Genomic DNA, 22,574 nt, shown 5'->3' with positions numbered 1-22,574 from the left:
GAAAGTGCCAAAATTCAATAGGCAATATAATTTGAGGATTATTGCAACAGAGTACAGGATATGCAGATCACTGTGATAAATGCTGAAAGTTTTGAAATCTACAATTAAATAAACATATCTGGTCCTTCAAAATACAAAGGACCAAATATATTTTCACATTGGACACAATGACACCACATCACCAAACGATGTCTGGCAGATCCTTATTACCATGTTAATATAGGACAAGAGACAAGTGGACCTTTTGTAGATGAGAAGAAAGGAGCATAGATAAACACCTTCCCACTCTCTTCTAGTCTCGCAAGGAAGAATGGCTCACACAGACTGCAGGCCACAGCACCCATATCTGACATCATTCTCAACCTCACAATTTCCTACAAAGACCAGTGAAGCTGTAGGAGAAACACTTCAACTTGCATTCAAATTCAATTAAACAAGAAATAAAGGGTTCCTAAAGGTTTGTCCTTTTTCCAAGGGAAAGCACACAACAAAATATTCCATCATTCCCAATAACAGTCTAAGTAAACTACTGTCGTGCACAGCAAAGCCAGGAGGAAGGACAACTGTGCAGGCTATATGACAAGGGATCAGAAGAAAAGGTGAAGGGAATGTTAAAATAAGAGGTGCAGATGAACCTTAAAGAGTGACATAAAGGGAAGTAGCACAGCAATAATTCTATCACCACCTCTGCCACAATCGTCTCCTATGGTCTTGGGGAAAAAATTCTTAAATTCTCCTTGATTGGTATCTGCAGAATGCTGCTATTTCCCTGTTTGAAACAGATACTGCCAAGCGCTCAGACATGAAATTTCTACAGAAAGCTATGCACTTCCACTGAATAGCATGCAATTCTTTCTAACTTTTAATTTAAAACCGTTTGAATGAACTGCTTTAAATGAGATGCAGGGCTGCAAATGAACAGTGAATATAAACTTAAGTATTAAATGACTGCTTCCTTTACTAAGTTCTGTCATTCCTGTGCAATGAATGAGGTGGGGATCCTGTGGAAAAAAAGAGACTGTAAATCTATAATTAAATACATACGCACAATAGGGAAAAAATTAAAGAGCATGAAGAACATAAATTTGGCCACTTCCTAATTCCTTACTGCTTCATTTTACAGTTACAAATTAGTTGTTGTCCTCCCACTCTTTACAGAGAGAAAATTCATCTCAAAAATAGTTATTTTGGAATGTGGAATAATTTTGAGGAGAAACAGGACACATCACTGAATAACGTCAACACTGAATGAGACAGAAACCTCATATGTTATTCTATACGCATCCTTTCCTATGCACATATATCGATCCTGGTTTACAAGCCTCTGTAGATATATCAGGACTGAAATACCATACAAACTGCACATGCATCAATGCAGTAGAATAAGGAGAATCATCTATTCAGCCGAAGTTTCTGCTCAGATTAAATGCTTTCATTCTCCAAGCCAATGAAATAATGGAGGTTAGTTAGTTTAACTGTGCAACATATCCCATTCACAAAATGAAACTGAAAAAAAATCCCAAAGTTTCACTGAAGCAGACTGGCAATCGAGGAGATCCTTCCTTTTAAATACCAAGCTTTCATCACCTTCAATTGAAATGCTAGAGGCTCTTCATAAGAACAGCCAAAATCTCAGCTACCTGAACAGCTACATTTCCCCCCAATCTGTTTCTTGTTGTGGGTTTTAGTTTTTAATGGCTTATCCGTATCTTATAAAATTTTCAGGAAACAGGATTTGTTCCTTTCCTGGACTCACTGGTACCAAGTTTCAGCTGAAATGACAAACTGAACAAATTTTAAGAATCTGAAATAACCCATGGAAAAACTTGAGTAGCTTTAGTACAGGCACTGCAGCTTATTCTCTCTGAAAGTTAAAAGTGTTTACAATGTTCAGCACAAAGTTTAGAATTATTTAGAACAAAGCAAAGTGATGGCTAACTGTAATCTGTCATCAGGGTATCTAAAGTCAATCTTGTGTATTGGAATGCTGCTCCTGCTGCAGAAATGCACTTAGATCTAACCACCTAAAGCAGTTTCCTAATTTTCCCACTCATAGTAGGTATCTATTATTAGTAAGAGAAGTTAGTTTTCCCAAATAGGGCATGTGAATTTATCTTTTCTGGTTTTAAGAAGAACAAATACTTTAAAAAAAACCCCACCATACTGAAAAAGTGCTTTTCATTGCTTTAAGTATGTATTTTCTGACACGGCATTCTGTTTCATGGTTGCACTTTTAAAATGTCAAATGATCAGAATAAGAATTTCCAGGAATTTTGGATAAACAGTAAGTAAACAAGTTTAGAACAGGGACTTAAAAGCAAAAAGCACTAGTAAAACATAATACACATGTTAAAAATATAACAAAAAGAAATGATGTCAGAAGACCCAAATTACTTCTGCTTTGTGTATCAGGAGACATTTCTATCGAGACAAGCCTAAGCTAATGAGAGGCACTACTTAAGAGAACACATATAAAAGTCATATCAGTAGTATATATTTTAAACCCTGATTCAAAAGGTCCTGAAAATCTGCAATCAGTCCTGAAAATCAGCAAAAGGTCCTGAAAATCTGACCAGAAGTCAATCTACAGGTGTAGGATCTCTCCTCTCTGGCTATGAAGAAGTTAAGTTCACTCTGCATTTTTACTGGAGAGCCTTGAAGTCACAGTTTAGACCTCCTTCTTATTCCTCGTCTGTAAAAATGACAATACTTAGAGCTGTGGTGAAGGCTTTTGGTCCTTTAAAGTAACAGGAAAGATAGATAGCTACAGGCAGATTAAAAATCTCTATACATGTGTAGAGACTTGTTTTAATGCATTTTTAAACATAACGCTCCCTTATCTTTTCATCAAATACTATTATAGGCTGCTTTTGTTGAATATTACTACTAGCCTATTGTACAGAGTGCATCACAAGCTGCATGGCCTGAGGCCAGGAAGGAAGGTATGGAACATGTCTTCACAGGTCGATTTCCACTCTCCAAGTTTTCAAGTATTTGAGAGAAGGTCATGTTACAGCAGAGATTTACATAGCAGACAAATTACATGACTGCCCGTTCTCAGCATTTCATAATTTCAATAAAAAATTAGGTCAAACGAAAGTGGGGGAAAATAGCCCTATCCTTTCACAGTCATCAGAAAATTAAACAAAAAACTTACTTAGTTGTGATTCTTGCCAAAAGATTGGTAAAAATCTGTACTGACAGTAAACACAAGTTTAAATTATTTGATTTACCATTCCTTTACAAAATCCTTTTCTTTTTTAATGCCTCAGAATATCCATAAACAAACCCAAAATGTGCTGTATTGCTCTTTTAAAGCACCAATTTTATTATTATTAGTCCAAAACATATATATTTTTACAAACATGCATATTATGAAGGAATGTGTTATTAATTCCAAGAGCTTTCACCCACAGTCTCATAGTCTAGTAGGAGTGTTAAGAGAGGGAACTGCTTTTTGTATCATCTGTCCGGAAGAAAAGAAGAATAATTTGGAATAGCTTTTTCCCCCCTCAGAGCCTGAAATATAGTGCATTTTAAAAAAGAGCAGTATTGGCCAGCCTCAGCACTGCCTGACATTATGTTTATAGTAGACGGAGACTAAAATTACAATGTTCATATCTGGCATTCTTTGAGTACAAATTGGCAAAATAGTTAATTTAAATTATATTTTTTTTTCAGAAACTGATACTATGATATTTTCAGGATAGCAGCAAAATACTTTCCAAGAGCAGTTAAGGATATCATAATGTGAAACAACAAATTTAAAAGCATTTAGGTATGTATCCACACATCTGTATTTTTCTTAGCTTACAAGACTAATGCTCGCACACAAATTCCTACCAATATGATATACTGTACAGTTAAAATATGCTAACCATTATCCTAGATAGCTTTCAGGATTTGTTTCAACACAGTCAAGCAGTCGTAGGGTTTAGACTGGCACACTGCTGATACTCTTATTGAGCAAGCAGAAAGAATAAACATTAACAGGGAAATGAATGGCTTCAGTAACTTCAAATGGACTTAACATTATTTCAGTTTCTAAAAATGACAAACATGAAATCTGATTCGGCAATAAGAAGAACTTTTAAGCTGATGTATTTTTAAAAAGGATTGTAGTTTTAAGGAACTCCTGAACAATTTTTTTAAGACAGACTCACTATGTTAGCTAGATTTTATGTGCAACTGATAACTATTCAACAAGCAAAAAGAGGAAACACAACTTTTCATACAATCTGACATTTTCTCTATTTACCAACACAAACTCTGAGGGATGAATTTTACCAAAAGCTTTAGCTGTGCCTGTTGTAGCCTTGCAGCTGAAAATTCAAATTAAAAATATGGCAGTCTTCTATGACACAAAAGAAACTTTTGGGAACATTTCCGAAGGATACCAGAAAGCTTGTCTAACATACAATGGTTCCTACTCAGCACAGCCCTCCAAACAAAGAATAGCAGATGCACAACTGGTATTAATAACAAAACATCTCCTCCCTCTGTTTGTCGAGAGGACAGCTAAGGACAAATGCAGTTTCAGGGTACTTACCTACTCGGAAGTTAGTGGCTGTCAGAGTGTCAGCAGCATGGCCGTTTTCACTAATGAGGGTGGTGGTATTTCCCTTCTCACAGTTGTTCTGACAGTTGCCTTTGGTACAAGTCACTTTACAGATGCTGGGTGTAAAGACCACCTTGATGCGACCAGTGTGATTTCCCACTGTCAGCGGAGGCAAAGAAAAAAAGAAAAATAAACAGATCACTTTGGTATCCATTGATTTCCTTCAAAAAGTTTTGGAAAAAAAAAATAAAGGCGGGGGGGAAGAAAAAGGCGACAGGTCTACAGGAGGAGGGCAGTCTGCAGTGCTCTCTCTCATAGATCTCCAGTGGTGTCTCTGAAACAGGAGTAGGAAGCTTAGCAAACAGAACTCCGGGATCCGCTCCAAAACCACATTTAAAGTCAAGTCACTGGAGTGGGATTAGTAATCACAATGCTGCACTTTATTCACAGGCAGACAAAGCGCAATACCAAGGGCATGACAGCTTAAATAGCCAACCCTGACAGGCAGATGTAATGTAAAGAGGTTGGCTGTGCACCTAGGGGTGAATAAACTCTTGTGTCCTCCTGCATACTTTTCCTGTTTCTGCACTTATTAAGTCACTATTTGTAGCTCGACCCCTGGAAATGTTTTAGGCATGCAGCATGTCTGAAAACATCTGTCTCAAATCTCCTGGCACCCCAGCCCGAAGTGGTCAAACCTTGTGACGCAGCTGCCTGGACCCATTTTTTCACAGTTTTTTGGCACCAATTTTCCACAAGGATTTACATATTCTAGACTAAGCTTTGCTGTCAGCCTTTGTTTAAGTAATAAATATCTCCGTCAGAGAAAAGGGTGAGTAAGTGTCAATACTTGAAAATTCTCATTCTGAGCTCAAAAGATAAAACACAGCTAGATTCTGTTTTTTTATATACTACCTTATAGTCATTTTAAAAACTTGAACATAATGAAGACTGAGCAAACACTAATTTTAAATTAAGCTTATTAGAAGAACTTCTTGTTACAAAATTTGATTTAAAACCAGATATATTTGATTCCAAATGTAACAGCTGAAGAAAAAAAAAGATTAAAACTACTCATTAGGAAAACTAGGGAAAAAGAACAGATTCCATTTGCAATTATTTAAAAAGAAAACTATTTGTCCTCTGCACACTTACTAATAAATTCAGCAAGTTCTTGTAAATATATCACAGCATCTTTGTGGAAACTATTAATAAATATTTTATATCAAACCTAACAAGCCCAAGAAATGATGCACAGAAAGGGAAGAATCTCCTTCTTCCTCATGTCATAGAAATAAAAAAGCTGCTGGATAGTTTTCTAACCTAGTTTATGAAATACCCTCTGGACAAACATTTTTTTGAAAATCTCAAGAAAATGAAGAAAATCTTCCCACTTCAAAAGAATATAAAGCCTTCTTATTTCTGGCTCCTCATAAACAAATAAATTAAAACAATTGTGCCAACTGTTTTGTCTACAGTAAAGACATTGCTCTATTTGAACAGCAGCTGTAGTACAGATGCTCCTACCTTATTCTCCCAAAACAATACTTAGAAAAAGCCCTGCCCAGACATACAGACAGAGAAATATAATATTTCGACTGAAGGCTAGTATTGTCATTTTAATCAGTTTAGAAGACACTCTGGATTCTTAGATGCCAAGCATTTCTTATGAAAATTATTAATATACCTTTCCCAATGAACAGACATAAGTGACCTGTGAACTGCTAAGACTAGAACTTCTAAGCTTTCCTTTTGTTAGACAGAGCTTCACAAGCAATACTGCCATCTTTGTATTTTATTTGCATAGTTTTATGTATATCTTTTCCTTGAAAAGCCAAATCCATTTTATATTTTCAGATGTTTTGGTTACATTTTTCCTTTAGGATGTGATCTAATTAAAAAAACATGGTTAGTTGAGTCACAAAAGTCAGTCCTGCCTACACTGTAAAAACTAGTATTGGGGGACCCACAGAAGTTTTCCAGCTGAGCTAAAAAAAAATATATATAAATTTGTCTTTGCCAGTATAGGTGGAACTAAACCATGATTTAATTTTCCTTCATGGTATTCTTCATACACAGTCCTGAGCTGTAGCAACATTTGGGCACAATGTTTATAAGAAAAATCATATTTTAGACATAATTTTTATCACATAGTTCAAGTTTTATCAGAAAAATTCTGCAGCATAATTTTTTTGGTAGAAGAGATGCTTTAGCCTGAGACTGAATGGAAATTTTAAGTTTGCCTCTCACCCCTTTTGGGTGAGAAAATGTTAGCATGTAAGTTTGGGAGTAACATCAGAAGAACAGCAGTTGAACAGTACCTTCAAAAACACAGGCCAGTTATCTACAAGGGTAAACAGTATCCATGACACAATATTTAAATGCAGCTTTTCAGGGAAGTAAGTAGTCTGAAAACCAACATTATACAAGTCCTAGCCCCTACATAATATTCAAGTCATTATTCAGCAATGCTTTTACTATAAAACAAATTCATTTCTCAGAAATATTCCTGTTTCACTAGTTGCAAAGAGCCAGAAATAAGACAGCTTCGTATTCTTTTGACGTGGGAAGATTTTCTCCATCTTTCTCAGATTTATGAAAACACAATGAAACCATTATTTTCTTCTCCTTGACTAAGAGGCCACAGCTTTTAACTTCCTCAATGCTTCTGGAGACATTTAGGAAGGATACAAAGCTAACGATGAAGAAGCTGAGCTGAAAATTGACCAATGTATGAGGGGGTGACTCAAGGCAGAGACATTATCTTCATTCTTCTCTGTAGTCATAACTAAGTAGGCAGTACTATCCTCACACATCCTAAGGTTCAGGGATCTTAACGGTGACCATAATATATGTAGATTTAAATTGAAAACAGACCAAAACCCCTTCTCCTGAAAGAAAAGCTTTTGGCGGAAACTCTACAAGGTTAGACTCTTGGACTTCCTTGAATCTTCTCCCTTTCTTCTCATCTGTGGTTCCACCCCACCCTTCTCCAAAGAGGGGGTGATTTAATTCTGAATGAGAAACTATATCCTTGAATATGTCTTAGCTGGTTTGGCAGTATTAATGTTATAAGCCACAATTTCAAGCTAGAAAAAGCCCGTTACTGCTATAGCCTTGACCTCTTTTGGTCTTGGGCTAGTTCATATTAAAGAAGGACAGTGCATTTTTAAGGTAGCATACAGATTATTTTCCTCTTTTAACTCCAGAAACTTTACTGATGATGCCACTGTGACACAGACATGACGAGATCTACAACTTATATTATCTCAAATTCATTTCTGGGAAAAAATGATGGTGCTACAGCACTGCAACATACCTGGAATCATTAGAGTTTTTTATATATAGACAGAAATGTATCATAAACTCTTCAAAACCAATTCTGAACATGTGGAAATGAAACACCTCACTCTGCTCTTAAGTGTAACACCAGACTGAAGAAATACAAATGTGAGACTAGATAAATAAATGAGCCTAATGAAAGACAACAAAAGCAGAGGATACAAACATCGAATAAACTGCAAAGCTACTAAAAAATGGCAGAACTACAGATAAACTCAGATTGTTGTTTTAATAAAGACAGGACAATCAGGATTGCTAATACTGGCTAAAGCTCCACCCCTGAACTAGGCAGCAAATCAACAGGGAGGCTCAGCCAACTGCACCACCATCATGCCTTGTAGTCCAGGCTCACTTATACCTAAGTACTTTTAGATACATTTGTCAAAGGAGACCAGTGGAAGAATGTACCCACAATTTCCAGAATGTGTGAAACTCTCTTGAGTGAGATTCAAAAAGAAAGATGCCTGGGTAAAGTGATGAGAATTTAGCTGAAAATTGGCACTGCATGTATGTGATTTTCTTTCCATCTCTGTAAGACACTATGATATAATATTATGAACACAGCAAGCTCCTGCTGTGATAAATTTATGATCCAACAACTGCAGGAGAAATGGAAAATATAAGCAAAAGGATTTCTTCATAGAACCCTTTCTACCCCCGCTGACCATCATGACAAACTGACTTTTTTTTTTCTGCATTAACAGAAAAGGTAAATGAGTTAAGACAAGGCAGGTGGCAGGTTTTAGGTCCAGGTGGTAACAACAGCTCACACGGCCATGCCTGGGCAGAGTTGTGTAAGGGGAAGGATTCCTCCTCAACCTCCTGAGTCCTTTTGTCTGTAATGCTACTCAGCCTTCATTTCTTTCTAGAAGAATTTCTATAAACACTTTTTTTTTTTTTTTTTCCCTTGGCTTTATGGCTACCCTCACAGCTCCAGCATTCTGCAAAGATTTAACTAGACAGTATTCAATAGCTGTAGTGGATCTCAGAAGATTTGTGGCATTTCCCTGTTTTGCGGGAAGACAATGGGCTAGCAACACTAGCGAAATCAGAAATGGTATTCAGTTAAAAAGATGACTACACTGTACTGTCTCATAGGTGAAGTGGGGCAAGGAGAAGAAAATATTTTAACGTGTTGAAAAAATTATTATTTTATTGTGTGTATGATGTTTTAGTGCTTCACAGTGATCTAATCAAAAGGATTCATAATAAAAGTTAGAAGCAGTAGCTTATACTGTGGACTCAGCTGGTAGAGCTTACACATCTCTCCCATAATCCTTGCACAAAACTTCTTTCTGACTCTACTTTTAGAGGGGGTTGCGGGGTGTTTTTGTTTTGTGATGTTTTTTAGTTTTGTTTTATTTATTTTATTTTTTAAAAAAACCATTCACTTATGACAAATTCTTGAGGCAAATCTCAGAAACACAACTAAGCAAACTGTAGGCTTTCCGTTAATACCTCCAAAAATGACATACACCATTCCGTTTTCATGACGCCCTACTTCTGCACTGAACCCAGCATGTTTTCATTTGTATATCTACACAGAATCTCATCAGACCTGAAGATCCTACTTTAAAATTACATTCCCTTCCCAAAGACAATAGATTATCTCAGATAATTTCATGTTTTCAGAGAACCATGATGCATGAGGAGACCTTTGGAAGGAAAAATCTATCTTCTCAAATCAAAGCTGGTAGGATTTTAAACAGCAAATAGATTCAACATTTTAAATTATCAGGTGACCAACACTCTCTCTTCATTAAATGCTGGCAGAAATAAAGAAAAGAAGCAGAGGAAATTACTTATTTCCTAAAACAGGTGTATCCCAGTTATTTCACCAGTCCACCTGGCTTAGTCTTTACTACTAGATATGCTTATTCAGCCAAAAGGAAAGCTGACATTGTATAAAAATCAATGGCGTAAGTAAAATAGTTAAGCTTTTAGAACTATTGTTGAATGACCTTTTTACACTTTCGACAATATATGAGGAAGTTCTGTCTTATCACCACTTAGTCATCAATTTAAAACAAACCAGAAAAACCCCCAAACCTAGTTCCCAAAGATCAGAATACATTGAAACTTGCCTATCATACCTCTTTTGGTATATGTCCTGGTTTGAGGTAAAACAGTACCAATTTTTTTACTTTTTAGTTAGGCCTCTTCTAACTATTGAAATTAACAGCATATTTTGCAGAAACTGTTATCTCTCAGAGTGATATACCTATGTTTATAGTTGATGCCCAGGCATGGTATGCAGAGAGGCTCTTCCTTGTACTTATTGCTGTAACACCCAAGGCCAATTAACTTGGTTATGTGCCCCATTGGAGGGTCGGAAGCGGAAAAGCGTAGAGGGGTCCCACCTGCAGGGAGGAGCGGACAGGAGAGGTGACCCAAAACTGACCAACAGGGTATTCCATCCCATCTGCCTCATGCTCAGTATAAAGGCTGAGGGATCAAAGGGTCAGCTTGCTTTCTTCAATGGCTGGCGTCCAAGGAGGACTCTGTCTGTTCGTCTGCCTTTGATCCTGATCCTGAATCCAGATCTGGAATCCGGTTCCCATCCATCACTGAGTCCAGTCTGGGACTTACCCAGTGCCAGCCGGTGTCATGACTGTCACCCTGGGAGCTTGATACAGTTTTGTATGTTTCTTTATTTCCATTTTATTATCAATATTTCATTAAAGTAGTTTAGTTCCTTCTAAACTCATGAGGTCTCTCTCTCTCCTGCCTCTCTTTGAAGAGGGAGGGGAGAGCATCTGCCGTTCTGCCCAGTGGCTGGTTCAGCCCAAACCCCAACAGTATATCACAGCCTGGAAGATTTACTAATGCTAAGCGCAAAGGAGGAAAAAAAAAAAAAAAAAAAAGGAAAAAGAAAAAAGACAAGAGATAAAGACACATTAGATTCACATACAGACCAGAGGCAGATCTTACCTGAATTTCAGATTACACACTAAGAGGAACACAGCCCTTCCTAGGCATACAAAGGACTGAAGGAGACTCAGAGATCACCTAATCTCCCCTTCTCTTCTTTTTCCCCAACACAGGATGAAAGAGCAGCATCACAGAAAAGGTTTGTCCAGCCTATTCTCAAAACCCTTCTGTTATGCAGATCCCACAGCCTCCCTAGGAGATGCATTCCAGTGCTTCAACCTCCCATTATAAAGGTACCTAACCCACATTTTTCCTGTTGCAATTCAAGTGTATTATTGCCTTGCCTTATCTATAGCGAACTCTGACAAAACCTTATTCCTCTGTGGATCAATTTCCAACATACTTGAAGACTGCTACCATGAATCTGCCTTGGTCTCATTTTCTCCAGATCAAAACCGTCTAAACTTTTCCAGTCTAACAGGCCATATTTTGCAGACCTCCGTTCTTTCTTGTTTTGCTTTCCATACCACTCACTTGGTTCCTCATCTTTCCTCAAATACGCTGTCCAAAACTAGACATTACTGCAGCTGAAGGCTTATCAGTATTGGGGAGAGCAGCAGGATTACTTAAATGCAGCTTATGCAAAATGCTTCTGTTGATGTAACTTATTTTCTCCCCAACATTGATACTTCCCACTCAGACCCAGTCTGCAAGCCAGGTCAAAGGGGCACAGATCTCTCAAATCTCCTTCTGATCTATTCATATGGGTGTCGTCCCAGTGAAGCAAATATGGAACGCTGCTTATACAACCTTAGCAGGACTGAACTCAGCCCTTACTCTGCTCTGAGCATAGGAATAAAGCCTTTTGCATTCAAACCTCCTGCATTCAAACCTCACCTATCTGAAAACCAGGCAGAATACGAGCCTTATTCTTTCTGTAACAGTCACAAGCACAAACAAATCTGAAAGCTACATGTATTCAAAAAGGTAAGGCACAGATGCTGGGTGATTTCATTTTTTGCTTCACTATGTAATGCCTGTCTTCAGGTTCAGGTAGGGCAGTGCATCTTTGCTCTTCCCAGAAATTTTGTTACAGTACACTTGCACACCTCACACCTGATTCTTTTGTCACAAGCACTGGGAGAAATTAGACATGTCAATGAAATTAAAAATAAGATGATGCAGCTTTATTTCATCTAAGATCCAATGCTTTCTCTGATGCTTAAAAGTACTCCCCACCGTGCTGCATGAGGCAAGGTATGTGTGCATACCCACCAAGTCAAACATTTTGAAAAAGAAGGCAGTATGTCAAGCTTTGCATTGTTTACCAGGTCTAGACAGCTATAGCTACACGTTACTGACATGTAATTAATTCCAGCATTCCTTCTACCTTTTGTTATTTTTGTTGCTCCTTATTTTTGTCGCATTTGTATGATCCTACAGGTATTGCATTAGTTAATAAAGCTTAACCTTTGATATTTTGTCAATTTTCAAGTACTCAGTTCTGTTGCCTTTATGCAAACCAATGGGGCTTCAAAGAGCAAAACATGGTGCAGCTACGTATTACGACAGTAATTGAACAGTGATGTCCAGAGGTTCTTTTTGTTGCCATTCTGATTGCCACTATTGCTATTACACACACACACACACTTCTCTACACACCTATTTCTGACCAGCCATGTCACTACATCATGACATCATTTCTGTCTTGTTTAGATGCTCCTACCACAGTCTTCTCCCTCCAGTCAGAAATGAGCTCCCAGACGTCTTGCTTCTATTGCACTCTCGTTTCTTTACCCTCTTTTTAAGCCCTGCTTGCCTCTTCAGCATCCTTAACAGACCTCATGCTTCCAAGGTAAGGAAGAAGATAACTGAAAAGGAGGTGTCTGGAACAACCTTGTTTCTTCCTGATTATCACAGGGATACAATCTCTTCCTTCCTCCCTGTCACAGCAGAGGGAAGAAGGACTTTTGCTGTTTTCCTCATCACCCCCCCCCCCCCCCAAAAAAAAAAATAATCCCTAAAACACAGCATTTTTTTTGGTCTGCTCTAGGAGATGCAAGTAACCCACTCTTCAATTCTCTTAATCTCAGTTTAAGATAGAGATAAAGGTAAACTGTATTGTTTGAAGTCATTTACTACAGAAAACCTTGCTCCATTCAAGCAGGTTTTCTTCATTAATTTTGGCAGATTCTGACAAACTCTCTGCTGCCTACAACACAGGCTTCTTGTGTTGTCTTTTATATGGATGGCTGTCACTTTAGCATCAAAGGAGCACATGCAGGCACAAGTGCTGACATAATTTTGAAAGACATTCATAGTTGTTTTTACGTGGCCCCCACAAGCCCTTTGCCAATAAATTCTTACTGGTACCTTTTTAGAGCAAGTCAGAAGAATTCACAGTAATTCCAATCATTTTGTACTACGCAAGTGGATAACACACAAATCACACACAGATTTGAAATCCAGGATCTCTATCAGCAAGTTTTATGAATCACCTTTTGTCTTCCTTGTCTTTTTTACCACTACAAAGATTCTCTATATGCAATCCTGAGGCGACAAACATCCTATCTTGAACTACAGCCATTTGCTACATTTAAAGCAGTTTTTAAAACTCTAATCAATAGTTGGTAGTGAGAAATAAAACTATCATTTTCCTTTACATAGTTTAGGATGTTTCAGAAAAAGAAACCAACCGAAATAATTTAGACACTGCAATGTGGTCAGGAGTTGTCTGATAGAATAGTCTCAACTCTATTCAATTAAATTTATTGGGAGGTAATTCTTTTAATATGGTATTTGTTTGTTTTACAGGTATTACATGTAGACTAGATCCACAAATGGATATGATGTTAAAGAGCTTAAATTTTAGCCTTGAGTTGTACCACTAATCAGTCCGAGGTCTCCTGTACAAGGGATGAGAGAAGTTAATTGCATGGAGCAAGCAGCCTAACCAGCACACTGAACAGGAATGTGCCCAACCCATTAAACAGGAAACGCTGAGGACCTAAGACTACTTAGTTCAAATCCTTTTAGGGCTCAGACACATTGCTTTGAGGAACCAGGCAACTCCTTACCACAGCTGGGCTCCAGACCCCACCATGACTACACTTATAGTGCTCCTTAGGGAGCTTAATCCTTCAGGAGATTTTAACAAGGCTTAGTTGACTGTGCTTCTATGGATAGGCAGGCAGACAAGTGCTTCAGCTGCAGGTCTGGGTGCTAATTAAACAAAATATTAACACCCACATGACCTGTCTTCTTCAGAGTGAAGCACTTCCGAAACAGGACTTCAAGCTCTTCAAGAGTCTTACGCTTGAAAGTTCACATCCTTGCTTCAGGTTTGGGGCTGGAGACAACTCCGTCTGTAAGCAACCCAGCCCAAGATTCAGGTCCACAAGCCTTTTTTAATTCCCATTCACATTATCCAGATTCCTAGGCACCTAAAGCGCCTCTGGACCCAAAAGGCTTTCACTGGAGGGATAAGGGAACAAAAGCCAAAAAGCCACATTTAGACACAAACAATTGTCTTTATGTCTAGGACAGAAAACCATTCTACACAATGCTCATCTCAGCTGTAACCAAGTAGTAATGACTTCACAGCCCACCATAACCAATTTTCTGCTGATGGAGGCTACTGCGGGTACTACTGCAGGACTTGCACGCTCAGATAGCAAAGTCAGCATATTCACACATAAACTTAGAGCCATACAGGAGCTCAGGTGAGCACAGATGAATGCAGGTTATTAGTGTCTTTGATACTTTAGTATTACCAGCTAAATACAACTGCTGCTGTTCACTTTATCAACAGGACTCATTCAAGAGGGTCTGGATTAGGCCTTTATAAGACTCATTCCCACCTGATTACACTCATTTGAAATGATGCATATTGCCTAAGGTAATTTTCTATACTCCTTTCATGATCAAGACAACAGACTTTACATTTGATAGTAATATAAGCTTAAGTTGGAAGAGTATTATTTCTTCAGAAAATAAATTTGAGACAGACACAGTCTCACCCTCCCAGGGTATGTGACTCTCAAATGAGAAACCAAGTCTTAGGTGCAACACTCTAATAGTGCTTACCATCTCCAGGAAGAATAGGGAATAAAAATTAAATTGATGTTATCTTACTAAGTATATTCACTTAACATTCCATTTCCTGAAAGGAAGCAACTGAAAAGCACTAAGGAAGTCAACAAACTGTAAACAGTGACAAAGGACAGAACGTCATGGAATTGAGTTATAAATGAACATCGCCCTCTCTGCATGCTGAATCACCATTAAAAATCTTCTCCCTCAGCACTGCATGAAGCCAAGATCTTTTTTTCCTTTAATTTTCTGAAGGGGGAAAAAACGACGACAGAAATAAGGATGTCACTGACTCTGAAATCTGTTTCAATGGGTATGAAAGGACCTTCTTGCAGTACTTTTTTTGTCAACATTTGTTCGTTCCTTCTGGCATGGGGAACAGCACTGACAGAAAAGAGCACTTTCACATCTCCTGTGAGTAAAACCAGACTTAGCTACTTGCAACAATGAGAACCAAATTGGTTCTTAGTATCCAAGACTTGTATCAAAGCAACTCTAGAGTTAGCCTGGCTAAGGGACTTTTAATATTTAATTGTGTGGGTTGGAGTGGTCTCTATATCCAGCTCAATTACTATTTTTCAAACACGTCATAGAGGTTTTCCCCTGCAGAATTTTCTGGAAAGCCTCTTCTCTTTTTCTTCTTGAGAAATCTTTGGTTTCAGAGCCAATTCTCTTTCATCACACGAGTTGAGATGCATTTGTCTCAGTCTGCGTTTTCCCCTAGTTAAAACACGTTTTGAACTGATTTTATAATTCTGTTTGCCAGATCACCAATCTGTTTTTCCAACATTTTTCCCCACCCTGCCATTTATCAGTCTTGGCCTCCATATTTTAAAGTGTAGAGACAGGGTCATTCATTTTGGGGTGAATGTAACATTTAAATTAGTTCCTATAAAAGCACCAGTGGCCTTTGCCTGTCATGCAGACATTCAATTATTGGTAAGCTCAGTGGCCATAAAATCTTTTCGGAGTCCAAAGAGAGAAATGCAGTGCTTTTTTGGGGTGCTGATTTACTGGCCTCCTCAATTGTGAACACTTCATAGATCCACAAACAAACACAGAAACATCTTGAAAGGGTATTGTTAAAATGCCTGCAGCTATTGTATATTGAGAGAAGCAGTTTGTATTCATATAGAGTTGTTCTGTCTTCAAGGATTTCAAAGAACTCCATAGTCTTTTATAATTGCTAAATAAAGTATGTTGATTGGTTAAAAGTTTTGGGTTTTTTTCCAGAATCTGTCACTCTACTTTTTAAAGCAAAAGCATAGTAAATGTGCTGCTTGATTTGATAGAGTTAACTGCATTAGTGTGAATCTAGTTAAGCCACTTAATTTATATTTGGAGGTTAGCCTCTTGCTTGCAAGTCCCACTGGAATCAAATGCAAACTTTAAATGGCTATTATGAACTGTCATGCCTTTCAATAGCAGTATGGGTAAAAAAGCTATGCTATTGTTTGACCTTGACTCTAGCTGAACCAAATTTATTTTTTTCAATATTTCAGAATGTCTCTGGAAAATCCCCCTCATCTCTTGAAGGGGAGCAAAGGCTTTGAACACACATCCAAATGTTTTGCATTTGAGAAAACAAAACAAAAGAGTCCCAGACATTTATTTATACACTTACCCCATTCCCTTATTTGTGTTTGCTTATGTACAACCTCAGGAGCAAGACACAGATGTCAGTTCTCATGAGTGACTGAAGTAAATTTGAATCTATATTCCCTCCAAATAGACTGTGTTGTGATTTTTCAGTTATCTCTGCTTGTTAGTCTAACTGTTCATTCTGGTTTTACTCACCTCACTCTGCTGGCTATACCTTGTTTAATCAGAATATAGCCTTAACATCCCTTCCTTACCTCCAAATTTCCCCAAACTTCTATTTAGAAAAGTTGCCAGTGTTCAACTCTACTATCCATACATATTTAAGTGGGCAGAAGTTAAAACAAATGCAATGCAATGCTCTAGTTAAGGCAAGCCAGTGAGAGAATTATTTTGCTGTTTATGCAGAGCAGTTCCACAAACAAATACCAAGAAGCATAGAAAAAATATCTGACCCACTGAAGACCCGAGGGAGCTTTCCCCCCGCCTAGTGTCAACACACACTGAAAAGTGGTAGAATATCAAATCATACAGATGCATTTGCATGGAACATGCCATATCTCTGTATGCATTTTTTTAAACAGTAAAACATTTGTATTTTACAGCTGTTTGCCCATACTTACTGATGAGGAAATACTATTATTGTGATATAAGTGTCACGTAGTGAAGTCAGAATGGTGCAATGTGACAAAAATAGTTTAAGTTGGAATTTCAAAGCAACACCTGTTTTTGCTTAAATCAACCTATGAAGTCATCAGTGAAACCAGCATGTGTAAATTATGTATGAGCTTGAAAAAAAGAGCTTCTCTAAGTTAACAGCATATTATGCTTCCAATAGGAGGAAAGCTATTGTTATGCCAAAATTTCAATAGAGTATTCCACATATCACAATTCTTAATGGTGGGACATTTTCTTCCACATTAATCTTATTTCATGTATGTATGCATATGTAAAATTATGTTGTAAAATATAAGGCAATAGGATGTATCAATGTTTAGAACAGTTACACAACCTTCATATGATCATTTCAGTTTCATCTTTACACAAGGATTCAAGTGTTGCCCACAGAACGATGTGCAGATTCTAGAAGTCCAATACCTCCACACACATACTTGTCTAACTTCAAGTCACAACACACAAAATTAAGCCACAGTAGGGTGGTACAAGCCTGTCTTCACTAACTATTATGTAACCTGTATTACTTAAATTCAATACTTGTTTTCATTTTCTACCTAAAATAGAAAGAAGTCTCCTTAATGCATTTTATAAGGAATTCTGGTGAAGACCAAAAAACCACCATCCACCTAAAAGAAAGGAAAAAAAGTCTTCCATACTATTTAATTGTATAAACTTAACATGCAACTTCAATTGCAAAATTCACACACATTCCATATTGTCTTCCTGAATAAACAGATTAGGCTCATTTTCCTTCTTAAACATATATTTATCCTTGGGATAACTTTGTTATATAAACACATGCTTTATTTACTACCTTCCAGCTGTGGGTAATGCACTCTATACCTACTCTTGAGTCCTTCTTTTGGTTTTAGTGCAATTTCTGGTTGCCTCAGGCACTAAAGTTAATATATTTTCGTAACATGCCACTGAGAGAGGGAAGTGGCGGCATCATCATTGCACATATGGGGAATTGTAGCCCAGTGAGGGATGTGCAAAAGTGTCCTACACACGCAGGCAACACAAACTCCAAGACAACTGGACAACTGACTTCAGAAGCAGAAATTCTACTTTTTTCAGCTCGATGGGCAAAATGCACAACGCCACAAAAACTAGCCCTCAACCACCTCAGGCTGGAAAATTAGATGAAATAAATTTTCTGAAGAATCGCTTATCACCTGAAGTGGATAGAGTGAAACTGAGAATATCCTAGCCTTTTACTGGTATAATAAGCAGTTCTGACAGTAACTGTGTTGAAAAGAATTCCAGAAAGCACATGTTCAGTTTAGAATTTGCTCATTATTATATCCTTATACATTTTAGGCTGATAGAAAAAAAAACAAGGAATTCCTTCATCTAATTTTCTTCAGCATTACATTTATAAACCAGGGAGATCAACACTGATATATTAGGGGATCCATGCTCAGCTCACTCTGACTAGTGGTTACTCTGAAGTAGATGTACCCAAATTACTAGAAGTATCATTTTCTTACTATTTATATTATAGACTACCAGGTTGAGAACAGAACTTTACAGTTGAAATTTCTGTGCTGATGCCATTGCTACTGTTAAGACTCTTAGAGGATTATTAACCCTGAGGTTTCAAATAATCAGACAGATTACAGGTCAAGTGTACTGGCATGTACTTTTAAGAGAGCAATGCATCCCTTGAGAATTACTCAGAGCTCGTGGTGAGCTTACATAAGATAGGCTATATGGCTGGCCTCACCTACATGTCAAAGTATTTTTAATGCTTACACTACAAACGTTGAGATCCACATCGTCTCATCCTTTTCAGTTTTTCTTTGCTGATCATATCAATTCTACTACAAGCTTATTTTCATCGCTATACGTTCAATCTTCCTGCTGGTGCTAAACCATATTTATATTTTCTCTGCAGCTGTTAGTCTATCCAACACAAGCTATTTTCATTTGGTTGAGAAGGCTCTGAATTTCCAAAGCCTTATCCTTAAGTATTTGCTAATTCTGCACAAAGCTACCTGAAGATTAATTTGTAGTGGTTTAAATATATCAGTGTACTGATTAAATAGAATCAGCTAGACGCTTTAGAGTGTAATAACTTTAACAACAGATGATTTAGGACGGTGCAAACAATAGCATTTCAGCTCTAAAGACAAACACTTCAAAATTATACAATGGCATATTTATGGGCCCTGATTTTTCTTTCTCCTTCTGTATTGAATGTGGTATGAGCAGTTTGAATAAAGCAATATATGGCCATATAAATAAAACTGTATTACAATACTAGGCATAAGGAGATGGAATTAATAACAGTAAAATTGTGACCATTCTGAAAATTCAATTGAGTCAGCGAACTCAAAAAATGTTTAATTCAAGATCTCTAACATTACTTCCCGGGTGGTTTTTTTTTTCTTTGTTTTGTTTTTAAATGAAACAAAAAAATTTTTAAAAAAATCACTATGAACAATTGCAACAGCCTCCCCCATTAGGTACAATGAATAAGAATTACAAATTTAACATGAAAGAACTTAAACTTTTTATGTGAGCTTAATGCCTAATTACACTAGCTAGTCTTGGGACACAGCACAAAAGATCAAAATGCTTGACAGTAGAAATGGCTACTGGCAGGAAATGGCATTTTACATCCCAGGGTGACTTTAAATGCTATTATTGTAACCCTGATGGCTTACTGAATTTTCAAGCTTTGTTGGTGTGATACATAACTTTACAGTAAAAATCAGTTTAAAAGGCAAAAAGAATAAACCATTTTGCTGTCTTTAATAAGACTACTATATACTGCATGTTCTGAAAGCTATAAACAAAATGGAACACTTATCTGGTGTATTGATGAGCAGTTTCAGGTGGATCCTTAAATGTATTTTAATTGAAAAATGTTTAATGTGACTAATCTTTAACATTTTTTCTCTAGTATCTCCAAAAGCTGATCTGGCAGCACTATAACAGAATATTCAAACACGACTGACTGTCTATGAATCAGAAGATGCGCAGGAGCACCTACTCAGGGTTGGTGGTTTTCCTCCCAAAGCACCATTAGCCCACATCTCATTTCCCCCTGCCAGGACAGACCTGTATCTAAAGGTATCTCAGAACTGGCACTTCTTGCAGTTTTAAGTCTATCCATGTCATGTCACGAGACTGAAACCCTCTGTAAGCAGAAAAATCAACACCGATTTGCAGCTACAGCTAGAAAAACAGATTTATTCTATGGAGTACATCTTTCACAGATGCCAGTATCTGTCATGGTGTTAATAATTCAAAATAAAATGCATAGAAACACTTAGAAAAAAACCAAAACAGAATGGCTTGCTTTGCACACCATGTTAATGATAACTATGAAGTCTTGGGCGATGCCACCAAGTATTATCTGGCTACTACTTATTCTCTTCCCTGAAAAAAAATATTTAGTGATAAGGAAAGAAAAAAAGTCAAAGTATTCAGTACTAACTTTCTGGCTTTTACTTTTTAATAAAATTATTACATTTTTCCCCCTCTTCCTTTTCAATTATCTCCACATTGCCATTACTGATTCCTTTGCTCAATGAAATAAGAGGCTCTGCCATGAAACAAGATTATACATTTAACAGCAATGACAAAAAAACATGATATCAGCAGCCACTCTCACAAATTTCCTTATATTAACTAGACAATGAATGTCAACCCTGCCATAAGCATGGCATTATTCAAAGGCACTCATCCCTCAGTTCAAGACAGGGCTGAGAACCGCATATCAGCAGTCACCACAGAACACCTGACATGAAGTTTCACATCCTAATCTTGCCTCAGTGTAATTAATTCAAACTGCCCTAACATTAAAATACTGACAGTTGAAATTTAACACTCAATTTTTATGGAAACAAGTAGCCTTCTACCCTTGGAATCCATTCCAGCACCTCTAGAAACCAGAAGCCACCCTAAATAGATATAGCTGGCCACGTTCTAGGTCTCCTGTTGAGGCTAGGGATATACAATCTTAAACTCTAATACAACTCAAACTGCACTCTGTACTGACAGGTATCTAAACTGCTTCATCAGAAGTTGCAATCACTGACTCACGTAGAAATTGAGGCAAAACAATTTAAGTGACCTTTTCAAACTGCTCAAAAGCCCAGTATCAGAAATTTCAACACCATACAAAGCCTCAGACTTAGTCCTGCATTTTACCTCTGAGGCAACACTTAAGTCATGGCTGATCTTATCAGGCCACAAAAACTGTTTTAACTATCTGTCCTTTGGGTGTTTTAGGAACTGTCCAATATAGGTAGCTATATATACACATATATACACACACTTTCCAATAAAGGTAGAATGTTTTACTAATGCACCACTCACTGAGGGGCTTCTTAGGATTTGATAACAAATGCTGTGTGTCTTCAGCTCCTGGCTTTCCTTCTCCCAGTCATGTCTCTCAGAGTACTGTAATTAACAGAGGAGCTTCAATAAGCTAGAAAGAGCTAGAAGCACTGGCTGCTTTGTCTTAGAGCAGCATAAGGAAAAATAACTCCATGCAACGATAGAAGAAAAAAAATCTCACACAACCCATTTGTTTAGTGACAGCTTGGTACATGCAAGCAACACTGAATATATCTAAGGCAGACTGACTCAAACAGCCTGAAAGAAGGGGGCAAAGAAGATTTTTTTGGGCAGAATCCAACAAGCAACAGTCACTCCAAGTACTGGGAGAACTATACAACATGGGATTTGTATACTCTTTGGCTAGCATGAGTCAGAAGAGAAGGACACAATCCAATCCCAGTGGCCACTAATATCTTATTCAAAGGAAAATTAAAAATGGTTGGAAGAAAAGCAATGGTATCTTATTTGCAAAAGGGAATATTGGTTGATGTTGAAAATGTGATTAAATATCTTTTTGAAGTTTCTGAGAAAGGTATATAATGCAGTATACTACACCACCCAAACTGTTAATCAAAAGACCTCTGGCTGCCCCCTGTTCTTCCCATTAGGGCCAAGATTCTAATTACCCATTGATGAACTTACACTTGAGGAAAAGGAAGCAGGGGGTTACATTTAAGTATAAATGGACAGACCATAAAGATGTGCAATGCAGAAATGCAAAGATACTCACAGAAGTATTTCTCTGTGCTACAGCAGAGGAAGCCTGTCAGGAGACTGCAAGTACCTTAGGTCTCCGTGTTAATCAGTCCATTATTTAACTGCAGGAGCTTTTATCCAAATGAAGCCAGCAGACACTCTTTAATACATAACTGATAATTCATTGAGCTCTTAATCTTTTAAGCCAAAACTTGTCCTCAAGCTCCCCACACAATGGAGCATGAGCCAAGGCCACAAGCTGGGCACCTACACAATCCTTTTTTTATATAAATACGAAGCAGAAACTCATGAAGCCTCCATACTGTCCAGAAGTTCATAAACACATAATAAATTAAATATAGAGAAAAATCCTGGACTCCAGCTT

At 37.5% G+C, this 22,574-nt stretch overlaps 1 protein-coding gene across 2 annotated transcripts in view; it reads right to left on the bottom strand.

Annotated features, from left to right (window-relative positions):
- Positions 1-22,574, bottom strand: part of LTBP1 (latent transforming growth factor beta binding protein 1) — a 187,520-nt gene that overhangs the window by 130,027 nt on the left and 34,919 nt on the right. The window contains exon 3 of one of the 2 annotated variants that reach the window (XM_009880398.1): positions 4,550-4,717. In XM_009880398.1, coding sequence (XP_009878700.1) covers positions 4,550-4,717 — 168 coding nt within the window. Of the gene's footprint in view, positions 1-4,549; positions 4,773-22,574 lie in introns of those variants that run through there. The other variant, XM_009880397.1, reaches the window with a different exon arrangement.

This window comes from Charadrius vociferus, unplaced genomic scaffold (genome assembly GCF_000708025.1).
Source record: "Charadrius vociferus isolate BGI_N301 unplaced genomic scaffold, ASM70802v2 scaffold62, whole genome shotgun sequence".
Taxonomy (NCBI): Eukaryota; Metazoa; Chordata; class Aves; order Charadriiformes; family Charadriidae; genus Charadrius; species Charadrius vociferus.
This window is presented reverse-complemented; position numbering and strand designations above follow the sequence as displayed.